Raw genomic sequence first — 18,464 nt, 5'->3', positions numbered from 1 at the left:
AGTAAAAATTCAGAATAACCCATGCCAGTTTTGTCATATCAACCCATGCCTGATCAACTGAGGATTACAAAGCAGACCTGATAGTTTCTCCTCAGAAGAGTCTGAGTAGACAAAATAAAAAAGATAATGCAAAACAAAATTTAAAGATGCTGATTCATAGAAGTGCAACACAGTAGCATGCTGTAGATTAAAGCAAGTCTATATGGAATATCCCTAATTCACATAGAAATGCATGGTTAGTGAACACAAAGGAGACATTTATCTGTACTATAATCTATTGTCTAAAAAAAAAAAAATCAATGAATGCTTTTTAAAGGTCACTGGCTCAAACGGTAGTACCTATAAATAAGAGCATGAAAGATGAATGGATTCCTTATCATAGTTTTCTAAATTCTAGTATTTTGTTTGACCCATAGGGTTATTTAAAAAAATAGGAATGTGAATATTACCTGAATGATTGCTATACACATTTCAGTGTGTGACTTCTGAAGTATTCTATCCTTGGAAATATCATGCTCTTAAAATTGAGTTATCCTTAAGAAGAAGCAAGTGCCTAGCAATTTCATTGTTAATCTTTAGAAGTACTACAGAGCTTCAAATGTAACCTTCTAATCTGAGATGGGTTCTGCCAACCATCAAATTCATCAGCAAAGACAGAATAAAGGTCTTTGACAGGAAGGGACTATTCAATCTTTCATAATATTTACTGAGGGCCTTCTATGTGTTAAACATTATTTCAAGTGCTAGTAATATAACCTAGATGAAAATATTACTATTAAAACATTCCTGCCTTCATCGTGATTATATCCTTTTGTGTCTATATGGTCACCATACTATTTCTACTAGGCCCAGCATTCTCCTGATCCTTGGATATGTAGTAACGGTAACCTGATGATCCAATTTACTTTAAAAAATTAATTTACATAAATTTCAAGATTGCTATACATAGTTATTCCTTCTTACCTGGTCCTGTGTTGATAATAACGTAAACAGAGTTTCCAATGCTGCTCTTCGAACTGATGATATAGTGTGATGCAAAAATGGCCAGACACGTGGAACTAAAACTGTGAGTGACTGCTGAATACTAATAAAGAAGACACAAGTTAATCTAATTATTCTCAGTTGAAACTCCATTGATACATTACCTAAATATCATTTCCTTGTGGACCTGTTATCTTTTTAGAGGAGTAAATTCTAAAAAATATAATACAATTTTCATTTGAACCTTCATTTAATATCTTCAATCAAAACTGTTATTACAGCACCAGTATAGCCAAAGTAAATAGTCATAAAGAAGAACAGAAATATTAACATTAGGTTCTTCTATGGTGCTAATGTCATAAATTACCTTTATCAACTTAGAACTTTCCAATATAATGCTTTTATTCCCAATCTGTTCTTACTCAAAAAAAAGGGGGGGGGGCATGTATCTTAGCTGGTAGTAGCCTACACAAAATCAGGATTGCTAATCCTTACTCCTCTCCTGTGGGCAACCATAACATACACATCATTTACATCCACTCTGGGGCCATCTCTGCCACATGTCAAATGAGCAAAAGGTGGTATGGTAGTAGCTTTGAAATGTATCCTGATTTAGTATTACTTAGTTAAGAAAACTCAAATATCTTCCTTCTTACAGGTTAGATTGTAAATAGGAAAGCAAGCAAAGCCACATCTAGGCTGACAACTTGAGCCATAAGATTCCTGTCACAACCATGAGTGATTTATAAAAGTTACCTGGAATGAGGAAATGATTTGTAAATAGCATTTGGAATACATACCTCTGTAGAAAAAAGCATGAATAAAAAAAGAATATGTCAGTGTAACTATTTATCTGTTGTTTTGTAGTTCCTCTCAGGTGGCCTATCTTTTAATATTTCCATACTTGAAGGTTTGTATAAAAAATGACTTCTTACATTAATTTACACATTTAGTACACATGCAACACAGACTCAAAATATGTAAAAGCATAGTAACAACGTCTTGTTAATAGTGTAACTCCTCATGCTCCAAATGACATGCTGCATTTCTTCTGACATAAACTAGAAAGTTTCTGCCAAATAGCACAATATATGAACAAATGTTCCAATAAAGCAATTTTGAAAAAAGAAAATTTAAAAGTACATTATTTCACATTGTGGCAACAGAACTTTCACTACATTTTTTCATTTTCTTACATTATGTTGCTTTCCTAACACTATCTAGTTGGTGATTTTTTTTAAAGTCCTAAGTCCTTTATTTAGAGCAGATGTCAATAAATCTAAGGCCCACAGACTAAATCCACTCTACCTGGTTTTAAAATAAAAGTTTCATTGGAAACAGACATATTTACTCTTTCATGTATTGTCTATGGCTGCTTTTGTGTTACATTAGCAGAACTGAGTAGTTCTGACAGAGATCACATGGCCCACAAGGCCAAAATAATCATTATCTGAAGAGTTGAGTAATTTTGAGAGATCGCATGGCCTACAAAGCCAAAAAGATAATTATTTGACTTCACAAAAAGGTTGCCAATTCCTAACTAAGGGTAATTAAAAGCTCTTACATTTTGCAGCTTGAGAAGAGCTTTCACACAGATTAACTCATTTACTCCCTATAGCTTTTATTACTAATGAAAGCATCTGAAATATATGCACTATCACCTCAATTTTTCTATTCATTTACTTGTACAGGTACTTATTTAGCTCTTCCAATTTGTGGGCTATCCTGCTAACCTAAATTTAACATTGAAGTATTACCAGTTGGTCGGCACTATTTGAAACATTCTCTACACATTTTCATGCATCTATGATTATTTCTTGGAAATATTCATTCAGAGTCAAAAATAATTTATGATCATAATCATATGAACAGTCACCGAACACCCTCACTAGGCTAAGAACAGCAATGAATTTCCTCATCTGTGATTTTTTTTAAATATATTTTTATTGATTTCAGAGAGGAAGGGAGAGAGCTAGAGAGATAGAAGAATCAATGGCAAGAATCATTAATTGGCTGCCTCCTGCACGTCCCCAACTGGGGGAGATCGAGCCCACAACCAGGTCATGTGCCCTTGGCCAAAATCGAACCCGGGACCCTTCAGTCCGCAGGCTGACGCTCTATCCACTGAGCAAAACTGGCCAGGGCTCATCTGTGATTTTTTTAAAGTTGCATAAAAATTTTTACTTATTTATCTTCAAGGATACTATTAATAGAAACAATAACATTCAGGAGCCAGTCTAAAAAGCAGGAAAAACATTAATTAGCTGAATTTCATTTCAAATATCAGGAAAGGAAAGTACATGACACTAAATTCTTTTATTTGTTTTTTGGCTTCACTCAATCTCTCTGCCTTTGGACATTATATTTGTGCTGAGTGGGGTCCCTCAGCCTGGCCTACGCCCTCTCACAATCCAGGACCCCTTGTGGAATGTCAGACTGCCAGCAAAGCGGCAGGCGGCCGGGGAGGTACCCGAGCCCAGGCCAAGTGCTGCACCACTCCTGCTCTCCCGTTCCCGCTGCACTAGCTGCCACTTGGTAAGCTTGCTGAGCGTCGCTCCTGCTGTGGAAGCACACTGACCAAAGGGGGACAGCTCCTGCGCTGAGTGTCTGTCCCCTGGTGGTCAGTGCGTATCATAGTGACCAGTCAGACGGTCGACTGGCCAAACAATTGACTGGTCACTTAGGGTGTTATATATATAGATTACTATGTATCTTCTTCCTGGTGAGTAATTCTTGAAGTCAAGAACAAGAGTTAAAGTAAACATTACAAGGGAAAAGTGCCTAGAGAAGCAAATTTTGGAAAATGCAATGCTGGTATTCAATGATAATTCTGCTAACTAAATATCATTAAATTAGGCAAAAATTCTACATTTTGGGGCTAGAGGTGAAAATAAAATGCAATAATTATATTTCTGAAGTCAACTATTATAAGATGAATAAGATGAAGACTTCTATAACCAAAGTAACCCAAGCATAAAAGAATATGACCTTTTTAAGCTCCAGTCCCAAATGTGCTAGTGGCTAGATAGTTTTTTTGGGGGGGGGGGGGGCAGAGGGGGGGGCAGGTGGAGGCTTCCTGAAAATTGTAGTTTTGGGCATCACCAACTTCAGTACTATTCCTAAAAGCTAGACTATTATATTTTTAGGCTTAAGTATTGGAAATTTATGTAAATACTTTTTACTTTATTCCACTAAATAGAAATAATTACCTGCATTGTTGGACCTGAGGGTAAGTTAACAGGGATGAAAGAAGAGTCATAATACTATTGGTTGAAGCTGTTAGATCATCTAGTTCCAGAAGAGCATCCCATAATGTATTTATAATGAAGGGTACCTATAAGATCAGTTATCAAGGAAACAGTTACTAATTTTACACAATATATTCACAAGCCATGCCAGGTCGTTTGTATCCCAGGAGTCACTACTAATTCAATAACATATACAATCCCAATGATCTTGAATAGAGTCGGTTTTGAGCAAAGTTAAAAAGGGGATATTATTTGCCTTTAACAATTCCCTACCCGTTTTTAATGCCACTCACATCTATTTTGAAATTTCTCTTCCTAACCGGATTCGCAATGGGAGGGAGAATTCAGGAAATAAAATAGCCAATACTTTATGTAAAAAACTAAACTGTGAAAACAATACAGTGTTGACATATAGACATGACCCTCTTTGTAATTTTATTTAAAACAGTACTAAAGACAAATTTCATTTGTAAAATACTGCTTGCTGCACTTCCAAATACACATGTTCTGGTTTTGATAATAGAAGGGAAACAGAGAGACCTTGAGAGAGTCACTTCAAAAAATGAGACCAGATTAAAAAACCAAAAGCCAAAAACCAAAATCAAAACAATCTCGTATGTCTGAAAACCAAGAGTAAACTAAAGAAGAAATGTTTGCATTTTTCTCAAGGAAGTTCCCTGCATAGTATGTGTATGTGAATGGGTAGAAGGTTAATAGTCACAATTCACTCTTCCTAAGGATAATGTATAATTGAATTGTATATACCAGAGGACTGTCATAAGAAAAATGAAGGGTAAGGGAAAAAAAGTAGTCAATGTTTTTCTTAATACTTTATACCCCAAATGTAAATAAGCTATACAGGAAGAATATTGAAAAAAAATTAAATTTACCTTTTGTGTCTGAAGATACACAAGGCTTTCTACCACAGGTACTAATGATGCTGCAGCAACAGCTCTGACATCATCATCAAGGTCCTGGAGTCCTTCAATTATTTTAGTTAAAACTTTAGGCAATAAAGTATTAATTACATCCTGTAAAACAGTACATCAAAATAAATTAACTTTCTGTAGTACAAATATTGTGCTTCAACATTTTTTATTAAATTTGCCATATGAAAACATAAATCCAAATCTTTATTTATTAAAAAGGAATCACAGCCCTAACGCTCAGCAGATAGAGCGTTGGCCTGCGGACTGAAGGGTCCCAGGTTCGATTCCGGTCAAGGGCATGTACCTTGGTTGCGGGCACATCCCCAGTGGGGAGTATGCAGGAGGCAGCTGATTGATGTTTCTCTCTCATTGATGTTTCTAACTCTCTATCCCTCTCCCTTCCTCTCTATAAAAAAATCAATAATATATATATATTTTTAAAAAGGAATCACAAACAGAAAAGAAAAATAACATCAATAGAAGCCTATATAGCTAATCCTATTTACAGAAGACTACAATATCAAGTACTTTATTATTATTCAGTGTGATTTAAAACATCAGAACATGTTCTCAAGGTAAGACTATGAATTCCATGTGACCACAGATACATAGATAACCCTGCTATTAGAACCTTAATGCCTATTTCTCATTCAACCCCACTGATAGCCAAAAAGGGTATGAGAAGAGGGAAAGAAAAGTAACCCCTTCCTACTTCTCTTTATTCCAATCTACTCTTTTTTCAAGTTCCTCATAGAGCCAGCCTTCAGAGGCCATTCCTGTGATCACATACAATGGAATCTCACCTAGAATTGGTCTTGCTATGAAACAATAACAGGTTTCTAAACCTAATTCATCATCTTTTGATTTGTACTTAAATTGTTATTTGTACCTATCTCTATGACACTATCTCAGAAAAGCAAATCTTGAAGGACTGACTTACCTAAGAATAGCTTGTTTACATTTGGGGTAACACTAAGAATCTAGGGCCATTTCATATCATTAATGAAAAGAAACTGAGGGGAAAAACTCTCCCATATATGCTTCAAAAACTGAATGTTTACCTGACGAACTGCCAAAGCATATTTTATTCCTAGCAGACCACCATGTCTAACTTCCCATTGTTCTTGTGTAAGTAACTTAAGCAGCACATCCACAGTCTTATGAACTCCTGTTTCATTCATGTGTTTTAACACCACACCTAATGTTTGAGCACAAGTTTCACGAACTGGTGCCACAACCTACAAATGAGAAAGGAAGAAAACTCATATTTCAAAAGCCTTATTTTGCCGAATTTGAAATTTAATTGGGCAAAGCCTCCCTTAGGTGATACTTACTTCATCAGAAACAAAGTCTCCAAATCTGTCTAATGCAAAAACACAAAGGAGTCTAATAACCAAGTCTTCCAACCACTCTTGATGCTGCTGAATCATCTGTTAAACAATCATTTTTTAGTAACAAAGATCACACTTTGTATTGAGGGTTGGGGAAATATTAGGTCCAAAACAAAAAACTAAAATATTGGAATGGATTATTTTAGCTGTAGGAATATAACCAAAATATATTACAGTTCCAATTGCTATCTTTAATATTAATCACATCCTCTTATTAGATTCAGATATACTATACCAAAATCTTTAAAATTCATGAATTCTATTATACTATTTGCACTCCAAGAGAAATGAAGAAACTACATAAGGCTGCTCCAATATCAACTGTATCTATCATTTACTTACTATCTATCCTATTACCAGTGTCTCCATGCTACACCAATCATATTGCTCACTGGCCTCTGAACTATCCTCCTATTCATTTTACTCTACTTTCTAATCCATTATGTCCTGCTCAAATATTGCTTCTACATATTTTTTCCACTCAATGTTTCTGAACATCTTTCCTGTGAACTTGTTCTTCCTGTCTATAAATAAACTTCATCCTAAGCTTTTTACTTTTACTCTTCCCCTCAAAATCACCTTTCCATATTTCTTATTATTTACCTTTCATTTTTACCTTATGGTACATGCTCTGTTACTTCTCTAACTTGGAAGAAGAGCCAACTACTGAAACTCGATAATAATTGTTTCTTTACTAGACTTACCTCTTCTAAAGTACTGTCTCCCATTTTACCACCACTTTTCCCATGAGCTTTAAGTATTTCCCTAAGTCCAGTGCCTGCACCATGTCGAACCTAGAAATAACCAGAAAGCAAATGTCAGAGGTTAAATGCTTAAGAAACCAAGTTTAACTTCTTTAATTTGGAAAAGGAATATTAGACTTTTAAGATATTAGAATAAACTAAGTGATATTTCACAAGAATTTTTTTTCTTCTACTATTCAAGGAGAAATACATATATAAATGTTATAATCTTGGTTATGTAAAATGTTTTTTAAATCAAGCTAAGATAATAGCTATTCTAATATCCTCCCGAGGTATATGTAATCCACTTGGCTGTCCCTCCTGTACCCTCTATTTGCATTCAGCATTATCCACATTAAAGAAAGTATCATATATTGTTCTTCAAAGTCCCAATATCAATATCTTAGAATATATGCATCAAAACTAAGTTCTAAAGCTACCAGTGTTAAGTGGCAAAAGAAGACAATTCAAATAAAATATCTCATGACTAATGCTTCATTATAGCCCTATACCCGTCTGAAGGAACATATGGAAGGGAGAAAACAGGCCACTGACACTGTACCCACTTATTCTAAGATCTCTTTTGAGTTAAAACATGAATAGCTTTAAACAGAAATATTATCAAAGAGCAGAAAGACTGCTTAAAGGTACTCCAAACCAGTGTCTTTGAAATTACCCAGAGGCCAATATAAGAGGAAGAGAATGGTTTGAGACCAACAACCCTCAACTTCAACCAGAGGAACTTTACTTTCATATCTATTACATATTGGGACCTGCTGAAGATTTTCTTTGAAGAAATATATTTGCCCAAAACAAACAGCTATGAAAAAGAAAAAGAAGAAAAGAAATATATTTGAGGTTTAAAAGCTGTTGTGGAAATTTCTACTTTTAATCAAAATTGTCCAAAGGAAATTTTTACTGTCTGGGAGAGATATACAAGCCTTTGTATTATAGAGAGAGAACTATAATACAAAGAAATAAACAAGTCACTAAAGAAATACAACAAAAATGATATGAAAGGTGAAAATCAGTCCAAAGTTTTCTACTTGGTAATAGAAAATGCCTTAAGCAGTGGTCCTGAGAAGGACACGAGGAAAGAATACAAACCATGATAAAACAGATTGTGCTTGACACAGTTCCCTTCATTGGCAAAGAAAATAAAGTTAGAAAAATTATAATAAAGAAACCGTAGACAGCGAGACTGATTGGAAACGTGGAGAGGTGACAAGGGCTGGCCATGCTCCCACAAGTGGCGGCTGAGATTCAGGAGAGATATCTCAGCTGCCGGGGTTCCTCCTGACATCATTCCTGGAGCACTCAGCTCAGGTGGTCAAGGAGACTGCACCACTGGGTCCCACAGGACATCTACTCCATAAGGCTATATACTACCTAATACACAGAAACACACACATAGAGGCAGCCAAAATTGGGAGACAAAGAAACAGACCCCAAATGAAAAAACAGGTGATATCTCAAGAAAAATTAAAAAGCTAAATGAAATGGATGCAAGCAATTTATCAGATATAGAGTAAAAAAAACGGGGGGTGTTATAAGGATGCTCAAGAAACTTACTAAGAACTACAAAAGCATGAAAAGGACGCAGAAACCATAAAAAATAAACAGCAGCCTTAAATGACACACTAAATCAGATGGATATAATTGATATCTTCAAAGCATTTCACCCCCAAACAACAGAATATACATTCTTTTTAAATGCACATGGAACATTTTCTAGGACAGACCACAAATTAGGACACAAAACAAGTCTCAGTAAATTTAAGATGAGTGAGGAGAGAAACCAAGATGGCAGCATAGGTAAACACGGAAAATTGCTGCCTCCCACAACAACTTCAAAAATACAACTAAAAGACAGAACGGACATCATCCAGAACCACAAAAAGGCTGACTGAGTGGAAATTCTACAACTAGAAGGAAAGAGAAAAGCATACCGAGACTCAGAGGAGGTGTGGAACGGGAGTAAAATACAGAGGTAAAGAGGCGCATGCAGAGAGGGCTGGCGGCTGAGGACACGGTTGTCTTTTTCAATAGGGAGGGAGTCTCAAGCTCTGAGCTCCAGTTCTTGGCAAGTCTCTTGGGACCCAGACTCATATGGGAGAAACTGGACTGTCTGGCATCGGTCGGAACTCAAGGGCAGCTTTCTCTCGGATGTGCTTGCAGAGATTGCCAGGACACTGAGAAGCAGGGCCTCAAAGGGCAGGACTGAGAGCAGCCATAACTGCTCGCTCCGCTCTGTTGATCCCCTGTGACCCCGCCCCGCCCAAGCCATGCTCGGAGGCTTTTGCATATGAAAGGCCTGGCCCTTTGCAATCTGATAATTACCTAACAAACTGCAGTTGGTCCAAGGCCCCAGGGCAACTTGCATTGTGTCAAAGCTGGCTCCTGCTGGGTAGCCTCAGGCAAAGGCTAGATTACCACCTCCTTAGAGATCCAGGAGCCAGTGTGCAGAGTGGGACCATCCAGATTGCAGCTCCTCGGATCCATAAAGGACACACTCAGGGGGCAGATTCAGTGAGCACCAAAGCCCCATTGAAGCAAGTCTTGCCCCAGAGGGGTGTCTCCAGCACAGAAGTTCTCCCATTGCAGACACAGCTGATTCTCACAGCCAATTGGCCTGGAGGTCAATCCCTCCCAGTGTTACCTACAACAATTAAGGCTTAACTACAACAAGACTGTGCACAAAGCCCACAAGGGTGTGCACCAAGAGTGTCTACCTCAGGTAATTGGGGAGGCTGAGCCACTGGGCCCTATAGGACACCTAGCACAGAAAGCCACTCTATCGATACAGCAAAGCATAAAAAAATGCGGAGACAAAGAAACAGGACACAAATGACAGAAATGGAGGAAAGCAAACTACTGGATATAGAGTTCAAAACCACACTTTTAAGGTTTTTCAAGAATTTTCTAGAAACCGCCGATAAACTTAATGAGACCCTCAAGAAATCTAATGAGACCCTCAAGGTTGTGATAAAGGATCAACTAGAAATTAAGCATACACTGACTAAAATAAAGAATATTATAGAGACTCCCAACAGCAGACCAGAGGATCGCAAGAATCAAGTCAAAGATTTGAAATATGAAGAGGCAAAAAACACCAACCGGAAAAGCAAAATGAAAAAAGAATCCAAAAATACGAAGATAGTGTAAGGAGCCCCTGGGACAGATTCAAGTGTACCAACATCCAAATTATAGGGGTGCCAGAAGAAGAGAGCAAGATATTGAAAACCTATTTGAAGAAATAATGACAGAAAACTTCCCCCACCTGGTGAAAGAAATAGACTTACAAGTCCAGGAAGTGCAGAGAACCCCAAACAAAAGGAATCCAAAGAGGACCACACCAAGACACATCATAATTAAAATGCCAAGAGCAAAAGACAAAGAGAGAATCTTAAAAGCAGCAAGAGAAAGAAACTCAGTTACCTACAAGGGAGTACCCATATGACTGTCAGCTGATTTCTCAACAGAAACTTTGCAGGCCAGAAGGGAATGGCAAGAAACATTCAAAGTGATGAATACCAAGAACCTACAACCAAGATTACTTTATCCAGCAAAGCTATCATTCATAATTGAAGATCAGATAAAGAGCTTCACAGATAAGGAAAAGATAAAGGAGTTCATCACCACTAAACCAGTATTATATGAAATGCTGAAAGGTATCCTTTAAGAAGAGGAAGAAGAAGAAAAAGGTAAAGATACAAACTATGAACAACAAATACACATCTATCAACAAATAAATCTAAAAATCAAGTGAATAAATAATCTGATGAACAGAATAAACTGGTGATTATAATAGAATCAGGGGCATGGAAAGGGAATGGACTGACTATTCTTGGGGGGGAAAGGGGTGTGGGGGATGCGGGAAGAGACTGAACAAAAATCGTGCACCTATGGATGAGGACAGTGGGGGGGGGGTGAGGGCGGAGGGGGAGGGAAATGGGTGGAGGGGAGCTATGGGGGGGAAAAGAGGAACAACTGTAATAATCTGAACAATAAAGATTTAACTGAAAAAAAATTTAAGATGAGTGAAATCGTATCAAGCATCTTCTGACCGTAATGGTGTAAAACTAGAAATCAATCACAAGAAAAAAAATGAAAAACAGACAAAGACATGGATGCTAAATAACAGGTTACTAAACAATGAGAACAAGGAAAAAATCAAAAGATACCTTAAAATAAATGAAAATGAGAACACAACAACCCAAAATCTATGGGACACAGTGAAAGCAGTCCTAAAACAGAAATTCATAGCATTACAGGCCTACCTCAGGAAATAAGAAAAAACTCAAATAAATAATCTAACTTTAAATTTAAAGGAACTAGAAAAATAACAACAAAGCCCAAAGTATGTAGAAGGAAAGAATAAAGATCAGAGCAGAAGTAAATAAAATAATCTAAAAAAGTACAAAAGAGCAATGAAACCAAGAGCTGGGTGTGTTTTTTGTGGGTTTTTTTTAAAGACAAACAAGACTGACAAACCTTTAACCAGAATAAATCAAGAATAAGAGAGAAGCCGAAACCGGTTTGGCTCAGTGGATAGAGCGTCGGCCTGCGGACTGAAAGGTCCCAGGTTCGATTCCGGTCAAGGGCATGTACCTGGGTTGCGGGCATATCCCCAGTGGGAGATGTGCAGGAGGCAGCTGATCGATGTTTCTCTCTCATCGATGTTTCTAACTCTCTATCTCTCTCCCTTCCTCTTTGTAAAAAATCAATAAAATATATTAAAAAAAAAAAACAAAGAATAAGAGAGAACACAGATAAATAAAATAGGAAGAAAAGAGAAGTAATGACTGACACCAAAGAAATACAACTGGACAATCTAGAAGAAATGGATAAATTTCTAGAAACATACATTCTTCCAAAACTGAATCAGGAAGAATCACAAAATCTAAATAATCAGATTACAACTAATGAAATAGAAGCAGTAATAAAAAATTCCCGACAAACAAAAGTCCTAGACTGGATGGCTTCACAGGTGAATTTTACCAAACACTCAAAGAAGAACTAACAACTATCCCTCTCAAACTATTCCAAAAAGTTCAAGAGGAGGGAAGACTCCCAAGCTCATCTTACAAAGCCAATGTTTTCAAAAACTAGGTATAGACACTACAAAGAAAAAAAATTATAGGCCAATATCCCTAATGAACATAGATGCTAAAATCTTTAACAAAACATTAGCAGACCAGGTCCAGCAATACATTAAAAAGTTCATGCACCATGATCAAATGGGATTTATTACGGAGATGCAAAGTTGGTACAATATCCACACATCAATAAATGTGATATATATACCACATAAACAAATTGAAGGACAAAAAACCATATGATCATATCAATAGATGCAGAGAGAGCATTTGATAAAAGCCAGCACCCATTTATGATAAAAACTCTCAGCAAAATGGGAACAGAGGAAGCATACCTCAACATAATAAAAGCCATATATGACAAACCCACAGCAACATCATACTCAATGGGCAAAAACTATAAGCATTTTCCTTAAGATTGGGAACAAGGCAGGTATGTCTGTTTTCATCACTCTTATTCAATAGTTAGTACTGGAAGTCCTAGCCACAGCAATCAGACAAGAAGAAATAACAAGCATGCAAATTGGAAAGGAAGAAGTAAAATTGTTAGTATTTGCAGGTGACATGATATTATATAGAGAGAACCTAAAGATTCCACCAAAAACTACTGGAACTGATAAATGAATTCAGTCAAGTAGAGGATATAAAATAAATCTACAGAAATCAGGTGCATTTTTATACACAAATAATGAACTACCAGAAAGGGAAACTAAGAAAACAATCCCATTTACAACTGCATAAAAAGTTTTAAAAATACCTAGGAATAAATTTTACCAAGGATGTAAAAGACATGTATTCGGAAAATTAGCAGACATTAAAGAAAGAAATTGAAGCTATATATGTGGAAGCATATACCATGTCCATGGATAGCAAGAATTAACATCATTAAAATGTCCATACTAACCAAAGCAATCTATAGATTCAAAGCAATTCCTATCAAGATACCAGTGGCATATTTTATAGAACTAGAAAAATATTCCAAAAGTTTACATGGAATCACAAAAGACCCCAAATAGCCACAGCAATCTTGAGAAAGAACAAAGTTGGAGGAATCATGCTACCTGATATCAAACTATACTACAAGGCCATAGTAATCAAAACAGTATGGTATGGGTGGATGGGAGGTGATCAACCAAAGAACTTACATGCATATATTCATAACCCATGGACACAGACAATAGCTGACTGGGGCAAGAGGGCGGGCTGGAGGTGGTGAAGGGGGGTGGGGTGAAGGAGGGGCATATGTAATACTTAGAACAATACAGATTAAAAACCAAACAGTATGGAAAAAAAAAAGTATGGTACTGGCATAAAAACAGACATATAGATCAATGGGACAGAATAGAGAGCCCAGAAATAAACCCAAACCTTTATGGTTAATTAATATTTGACACAGGAGGCAAGAACATACAATGGGGTAAAGGTAGTCTATTCAGTAAATGGTGTTGGGAAAATTAGACAGATAATGTGAAAAAAAAAAAGGAAAGAAACGATACCACCTTTTTACACCATACGCAAGAATAAACTAAAAATGAATTAGAGACTTAAATGTTAGACTCAAAACCATAAAAATCCTAGAAGGAAATATGGGTGGTAAAATCTCAGTTGTTTCATGCAGCAATATATTTCTTGATATACTGCCTTGGGTAAGGGAAACAAACAAAAAACACAAATGGGATTACATAAACTTAAAAAGTTTTTGCACAGCAAAGGAAACCATCAACAAAACAAAAAGACAACCCACTGAATGGGAGAACATATTCACCAATGATAAATCTGGTAAGGGGTTAATATCTAAAATTTATAAATAACTTAAAAAAACCTCAACACCAAAAAAGAACTAATCCAATATAAAATGGGCAAAGAACCTAAACACACACTTCTCCAAAGAGGACATACAGATGGTGAATAGACATATGAAAAGATGCTCAACATCACTAATCATCAGAGAAATGCAAATTAAAACCATAATGAGATATCACCTAACACCTGTTAGAATGGCTATCATCAATAAATCAACAAACAAGTGCTGGCTAGGATGTGAAGAAAAAGGGAACCCTCGTGCACTGCTGATAGAAATGCAGACTGGTGCAGCTACTGTGAAAGCAGTATGGAGGTAACTCAAATAATTAAAAATGGGACTGCCTTATGACCCAGCAATTCCACTTCTGGGACTATATTCCAAGAAACCCAAATCACTAATTATAAAGACTGTATGCATCTCTATGTTCACCACAGTGTTGTTTTACAATAGCCAAGATTTGGAAGCAGCCCAAGTGCCCATTAGCAGATGAGTGAATAAAAAAGCTGTGATACACAATGGAATACTACTCAGCCATAAAAAAAGAAGAAAATCTTACCTTTTACAACAGTATGGATGGAACTGGAGAATATTATGCTAAGTGAAATAAGCTAGTCAGAGAAAGACAAGTACCATATGATTTCACTTACATATATGCAGAATCTAATGAATAAAATAAACTAATAAATAAAATAGAAATAGGCTCAGATACAGAGAACAGACTGACGACTATCAGAGAAGAGGTGGTTTGCGGGGCTGGGTGGACAAGTAGAAGGGATTTTTTTTTTTTTAATTTGTTAATACTCACCCGAGGATATTTTTCCATTGATTTTTAGAGAGTGAAAGGGAGGGGGAGCAACACAGAGAGAAACATCGATGTCAGAGAAATATATCAATAGATTGCCTCCAGCACAAATCCCAACCGGGGCCGGGATCGAGCCTGCAACTGAGGTACATGCCCTTGACTGGAATCAAACCCAAGACCCTTCATTCCGCAGGCCAATGCTCTACCCACTGAGCCAAACTGTCCAGGACAAGTTGAAGGGATTAAGCAAACAACAACTCTGAGACACAGACAACAGTATGGTAAGAGGGTAAAATTTATAAAGAACTTAAAAAACTCAACACCAAAAAGAAAAAAAAACTAATCCAATATAAAATGGGCAAAGAACCTAAATAAACACTTGACTTGGGGTGATGAATACACAATACAATATACGATGATGTATTATAGAACTGTATACCTGAAACCTATATAATTTTATTAACCAATGTCACCCCAATAAATTCAATTAAAAAAGTAATACCTAAAAAAAATAAAATAAAATAGGTTAAAAAAAAAAAAAAAAAAGAAAGAGATCATACCTCCCAGGAAGGATTAAAAAGGTCATTGCAAAGTTCTTCACAAAAGCTTTCCAAAGGCCATTCATTTGTCTAAATAAAAACACACACAATATTACTACTAATTCAAAAGGTCTATTTTATGCTAATAATTTAAGTAATTTAATAAAGTGTATTTATGTAGCAGTATTATAATAATAGTCAGGTCTTAACATGTTTAAATAATTAAAATTGCTATTAATGAAGTAAAGGAATAAGATTTTTAATATAATTTATTTCATTTGACAGATTATTAAATACTATCTACTGACACATTAGTATGAAAAAATTATAAATAATTTCAAAGGACACTTTAGGGCATTTCAATAGTACCTCTTCAATTAAGGAAGAACTGTCTGGAACATTATCAATCAAGACTTTGGAATCATTTGCAGACTGATTAATAACAACATTTGGTATTTTTCGTTTCTTTTCTTCTGGTTCTCCGTCAGTGCTATCATTGCTAAAAAAAATAAAATCACTGTTTGAAACGTGAATAAGGATAATGTGAACCACAATAAATGTAAGAAAACCCATCATTTGAACAAATGTTTTGTCATATTCTTATGATTTATTTATAATTTCATATATCAAATAACAAAAATTAACCACTTAACCACTGAATCGGTATGGCTCAGTGGTTGAGAATTGACCTATGATTTAGAACAGCCCTGGGCAAACTATGGCCAGCGGGCTGAATCCGGCCCGTTTGAAATGAATAAAACTTAAAAAAAAAAAAAGACCGTACCCTTTTATGTAATGATGTTTACTCTGAATTTATATTAGTTCACACAAACACTCCATCCATGCTTTTGTTCCGGCCCTCCGGTCCAGTTTAAGAACCCACTGTGGCCCTCGAATCAAAAAGTTTGCCCACCCCTGAATTAGAAGGTCACAGTTTGATTCCCGGTCAGGGCACATGCCCGGGTTGCGGGTTCGATCCCCGATGGGGGGCAAGCAGAAGGCAGCCGATCAGTGATTCTCTGTCATCATTAAAGTTTCTATCTCTCTCTCCCTCTCCCTTCCTCTCTGAAATAAATAAAAAAAAAATTTTAAATTAAGTACTTAAAATTTTTGAGCAAAAATATATCCTTATTGATGAATATAAAATAGCCAATTAATTTTTACTTTCAAATTTAACAAGTCTTTGTTTTTTGCCTTTCTAGAACCAGCTCCTCTCAAACTCCCTTGGTCTAACAACCTAAATCTGGCCAAGCATAACTTTTTTAGGCTTCTGTACTCAGGAGAAAATATACTGAGTGACACACTATAATTTTATTAGTTCTTGAAAAACATAGAGATAAGACAACTGATCAATAAAAATGTTTCCAAAAAATATGAGGAATGTTATTTTATGACTAAAGGACCAAAAATATTGAGGCTGGCTTCATAACAAAATATTACAAAGGAGAAGACAAGTAAAACTATTCTGAATTAACGGAAAGGAACAAATTAGCACCGTCAAGGTATATACAGCATCATTTTCTGTAAATACTGCCCCCATCTTAATAGTGTAATTTCTTTGGCCAACTATATTTTTCTATAAGGTGATGAATGAAATCTGAGCCTTTCTAATCTCACTCCTTATTGTTTTTACTCTAATTCTCTCCAATCTAGCCACATTGGTCACCTTACAGTCCTTGAATTAGTTGGGCACATTTCTACTTCCAGGCATTTGCCCTTGCTATTCCCTCTATGTGGAAAGAAGTGAGGATTCTTTCAGATCCCGAAAAGTCAACTCTGTGAATCCCTCCTTGATCTGTCTATTTAAATTTTAAACTCTCTACCCCAAAACATTTTACTTTTTTCCTTCTTAATCCTTATTAACATGTGATTTATTTATTTCACATCTGTCCCTCTAGCACAAGGGTGGGGAACCTTTTTTTTTTTTGGCCAAGGGCCATTCAGATAGTTATGACATAATTCACTTAATATAAATTTATGTTGCTATGAAAAAAGTTCCTAGATTTATTGAATTTCGAGTCCCACCTGTGGTTGCCATGGCAAGGCCAGACCCCTGCTCTAGAATGTAAGCTCCAAAAAACAGAAATCTTTTAACTATTTTATTCACTACTGTATGTTGAGTGCCAAGTACAGTATCTGGCACATAGAAGATATTTAGTAAGTATTCGTGGAATGAATGAATCACAAATCTGAAAAATAAGATCTAATATTTCCAATATTCAAATATTTGGGTAAAAGTGCTTATATAAATAAAAGCCAGTCGAAACAATTACTAGTTACCATACAATCCTAATGAACTGTTAACTTAAAAAATCTTGTTAACTACAAGCAATAAAGATTCTATACTTAAAAAATAAAATAATCCCATATAAAAATTTATACCAACTAGATGTTTATTATTTGTCCTTTACTGTGCCTAGCTTTTAACCCTTTGAGTGCCAACCAATATCCTAGGAACTATGCTAAAATTGCCAAGGCACTTTGAGTTAAGGTTTTTAAATTTTTTTTCCCACATAAAGAGTGAACTACTGGCATCTAATAGTGACACTGCAGGAGGAGCGCAATAGCGCTCCCGGCACTTTTGGCAAAAGACAGGAGGTGTGCGATCGCACTCCCGGCACTCTAGGGGTTAAATAAACACTGTAAACACTTATTTTTTAGCTTTATATAGATGGGGAAAATGTCAAAAGGTTGCCATCTGCAACAAACATTTTTATAGGCTCTTGTGTTTAATTCATTATTTACTCAAGCACTTCTTGAATACCACTAAAAATTCTGATATAATACAGCTGAATGGGGCCCAAGATCCTGCATTTTAACAAGTCCCTCAAGTGCTTCTGAAGGGGGTTGTTTTAAACCACCCTTTGAGAAATGCTGCTCCAACCCATGCACAGATACCACTTTTACTGACTCATTAAGAACATGAGA

The 18,464-nt window shown here is 36.1% G+C and overlaps 1 protein-coding gene across 5 annotated transcripts in view; it reads right to left on the bottom strand.

Annotated features, from left to right (window-relative positions):
• Positions 1-18,464, bottom strand: part of BTAF1 (B-TFIID TATA-box binding protein associated factor 1) — a 113,585-nt gene that overhangs the window by 55,737 nt on the left and 39,384 nt on the right. For 4 of the 5 annotated variants that reach the window (XM_059662828.1, XM_059662830.1, XM_059662829.1 and 1 more), the window contains 8 exons: positions 15,906-16,035; positions 15,558-15,626; positions 7,254-7,343; positions 6,493-6,588; positions 6,220-6,396; positions 5,120-5,260; positions 4,191-4,315; positions 964-1,084 (listed from right to left, as the gene is read on the bottom strand). In XM_059662828.1, coding sequence (XP_059518811.1) covers positions 964-1,084; positions 4,191-4,315; positions 5,120-5,260; positions 6,220-6,396; positions 6,493-6,588; positions 7,254-7,343; positions 15,558-15,626; positions 15,906-16,035 — 949 coding nt within the window. The remainder of the gene's footprint in view (positions 1-963; positions 1,085-4,190; positions 4,316-5,119; positions 5,261-6,219; positions 6,397-6,492; positions 6,589-7,253; positions 7,344-15,557; positions 15,627-15,905; positions 16,036-18,464) is intronic. The other variant, XM_059662832.1, reaches the window with a different exon arrangement.

The sequence above is a fragment of the Myotis daubentonii genome, chromosome 13, assembly GCF_963259705.1.
Source record: "Myotis daubentonii chromosome 13, mMyoDau2.1, whole genome shotgun sequence".
NCBI classification, from domain to species: domain Eukaryota; kingdom Metazoa; phylum Chordata; class Mammalia; order Chiroptera; family Vespertilionidae; genus Myotis; species Myotis daubentonii.
This window is presented reverse-complemented; position numbering and strand designations above follow the sequence as displayed.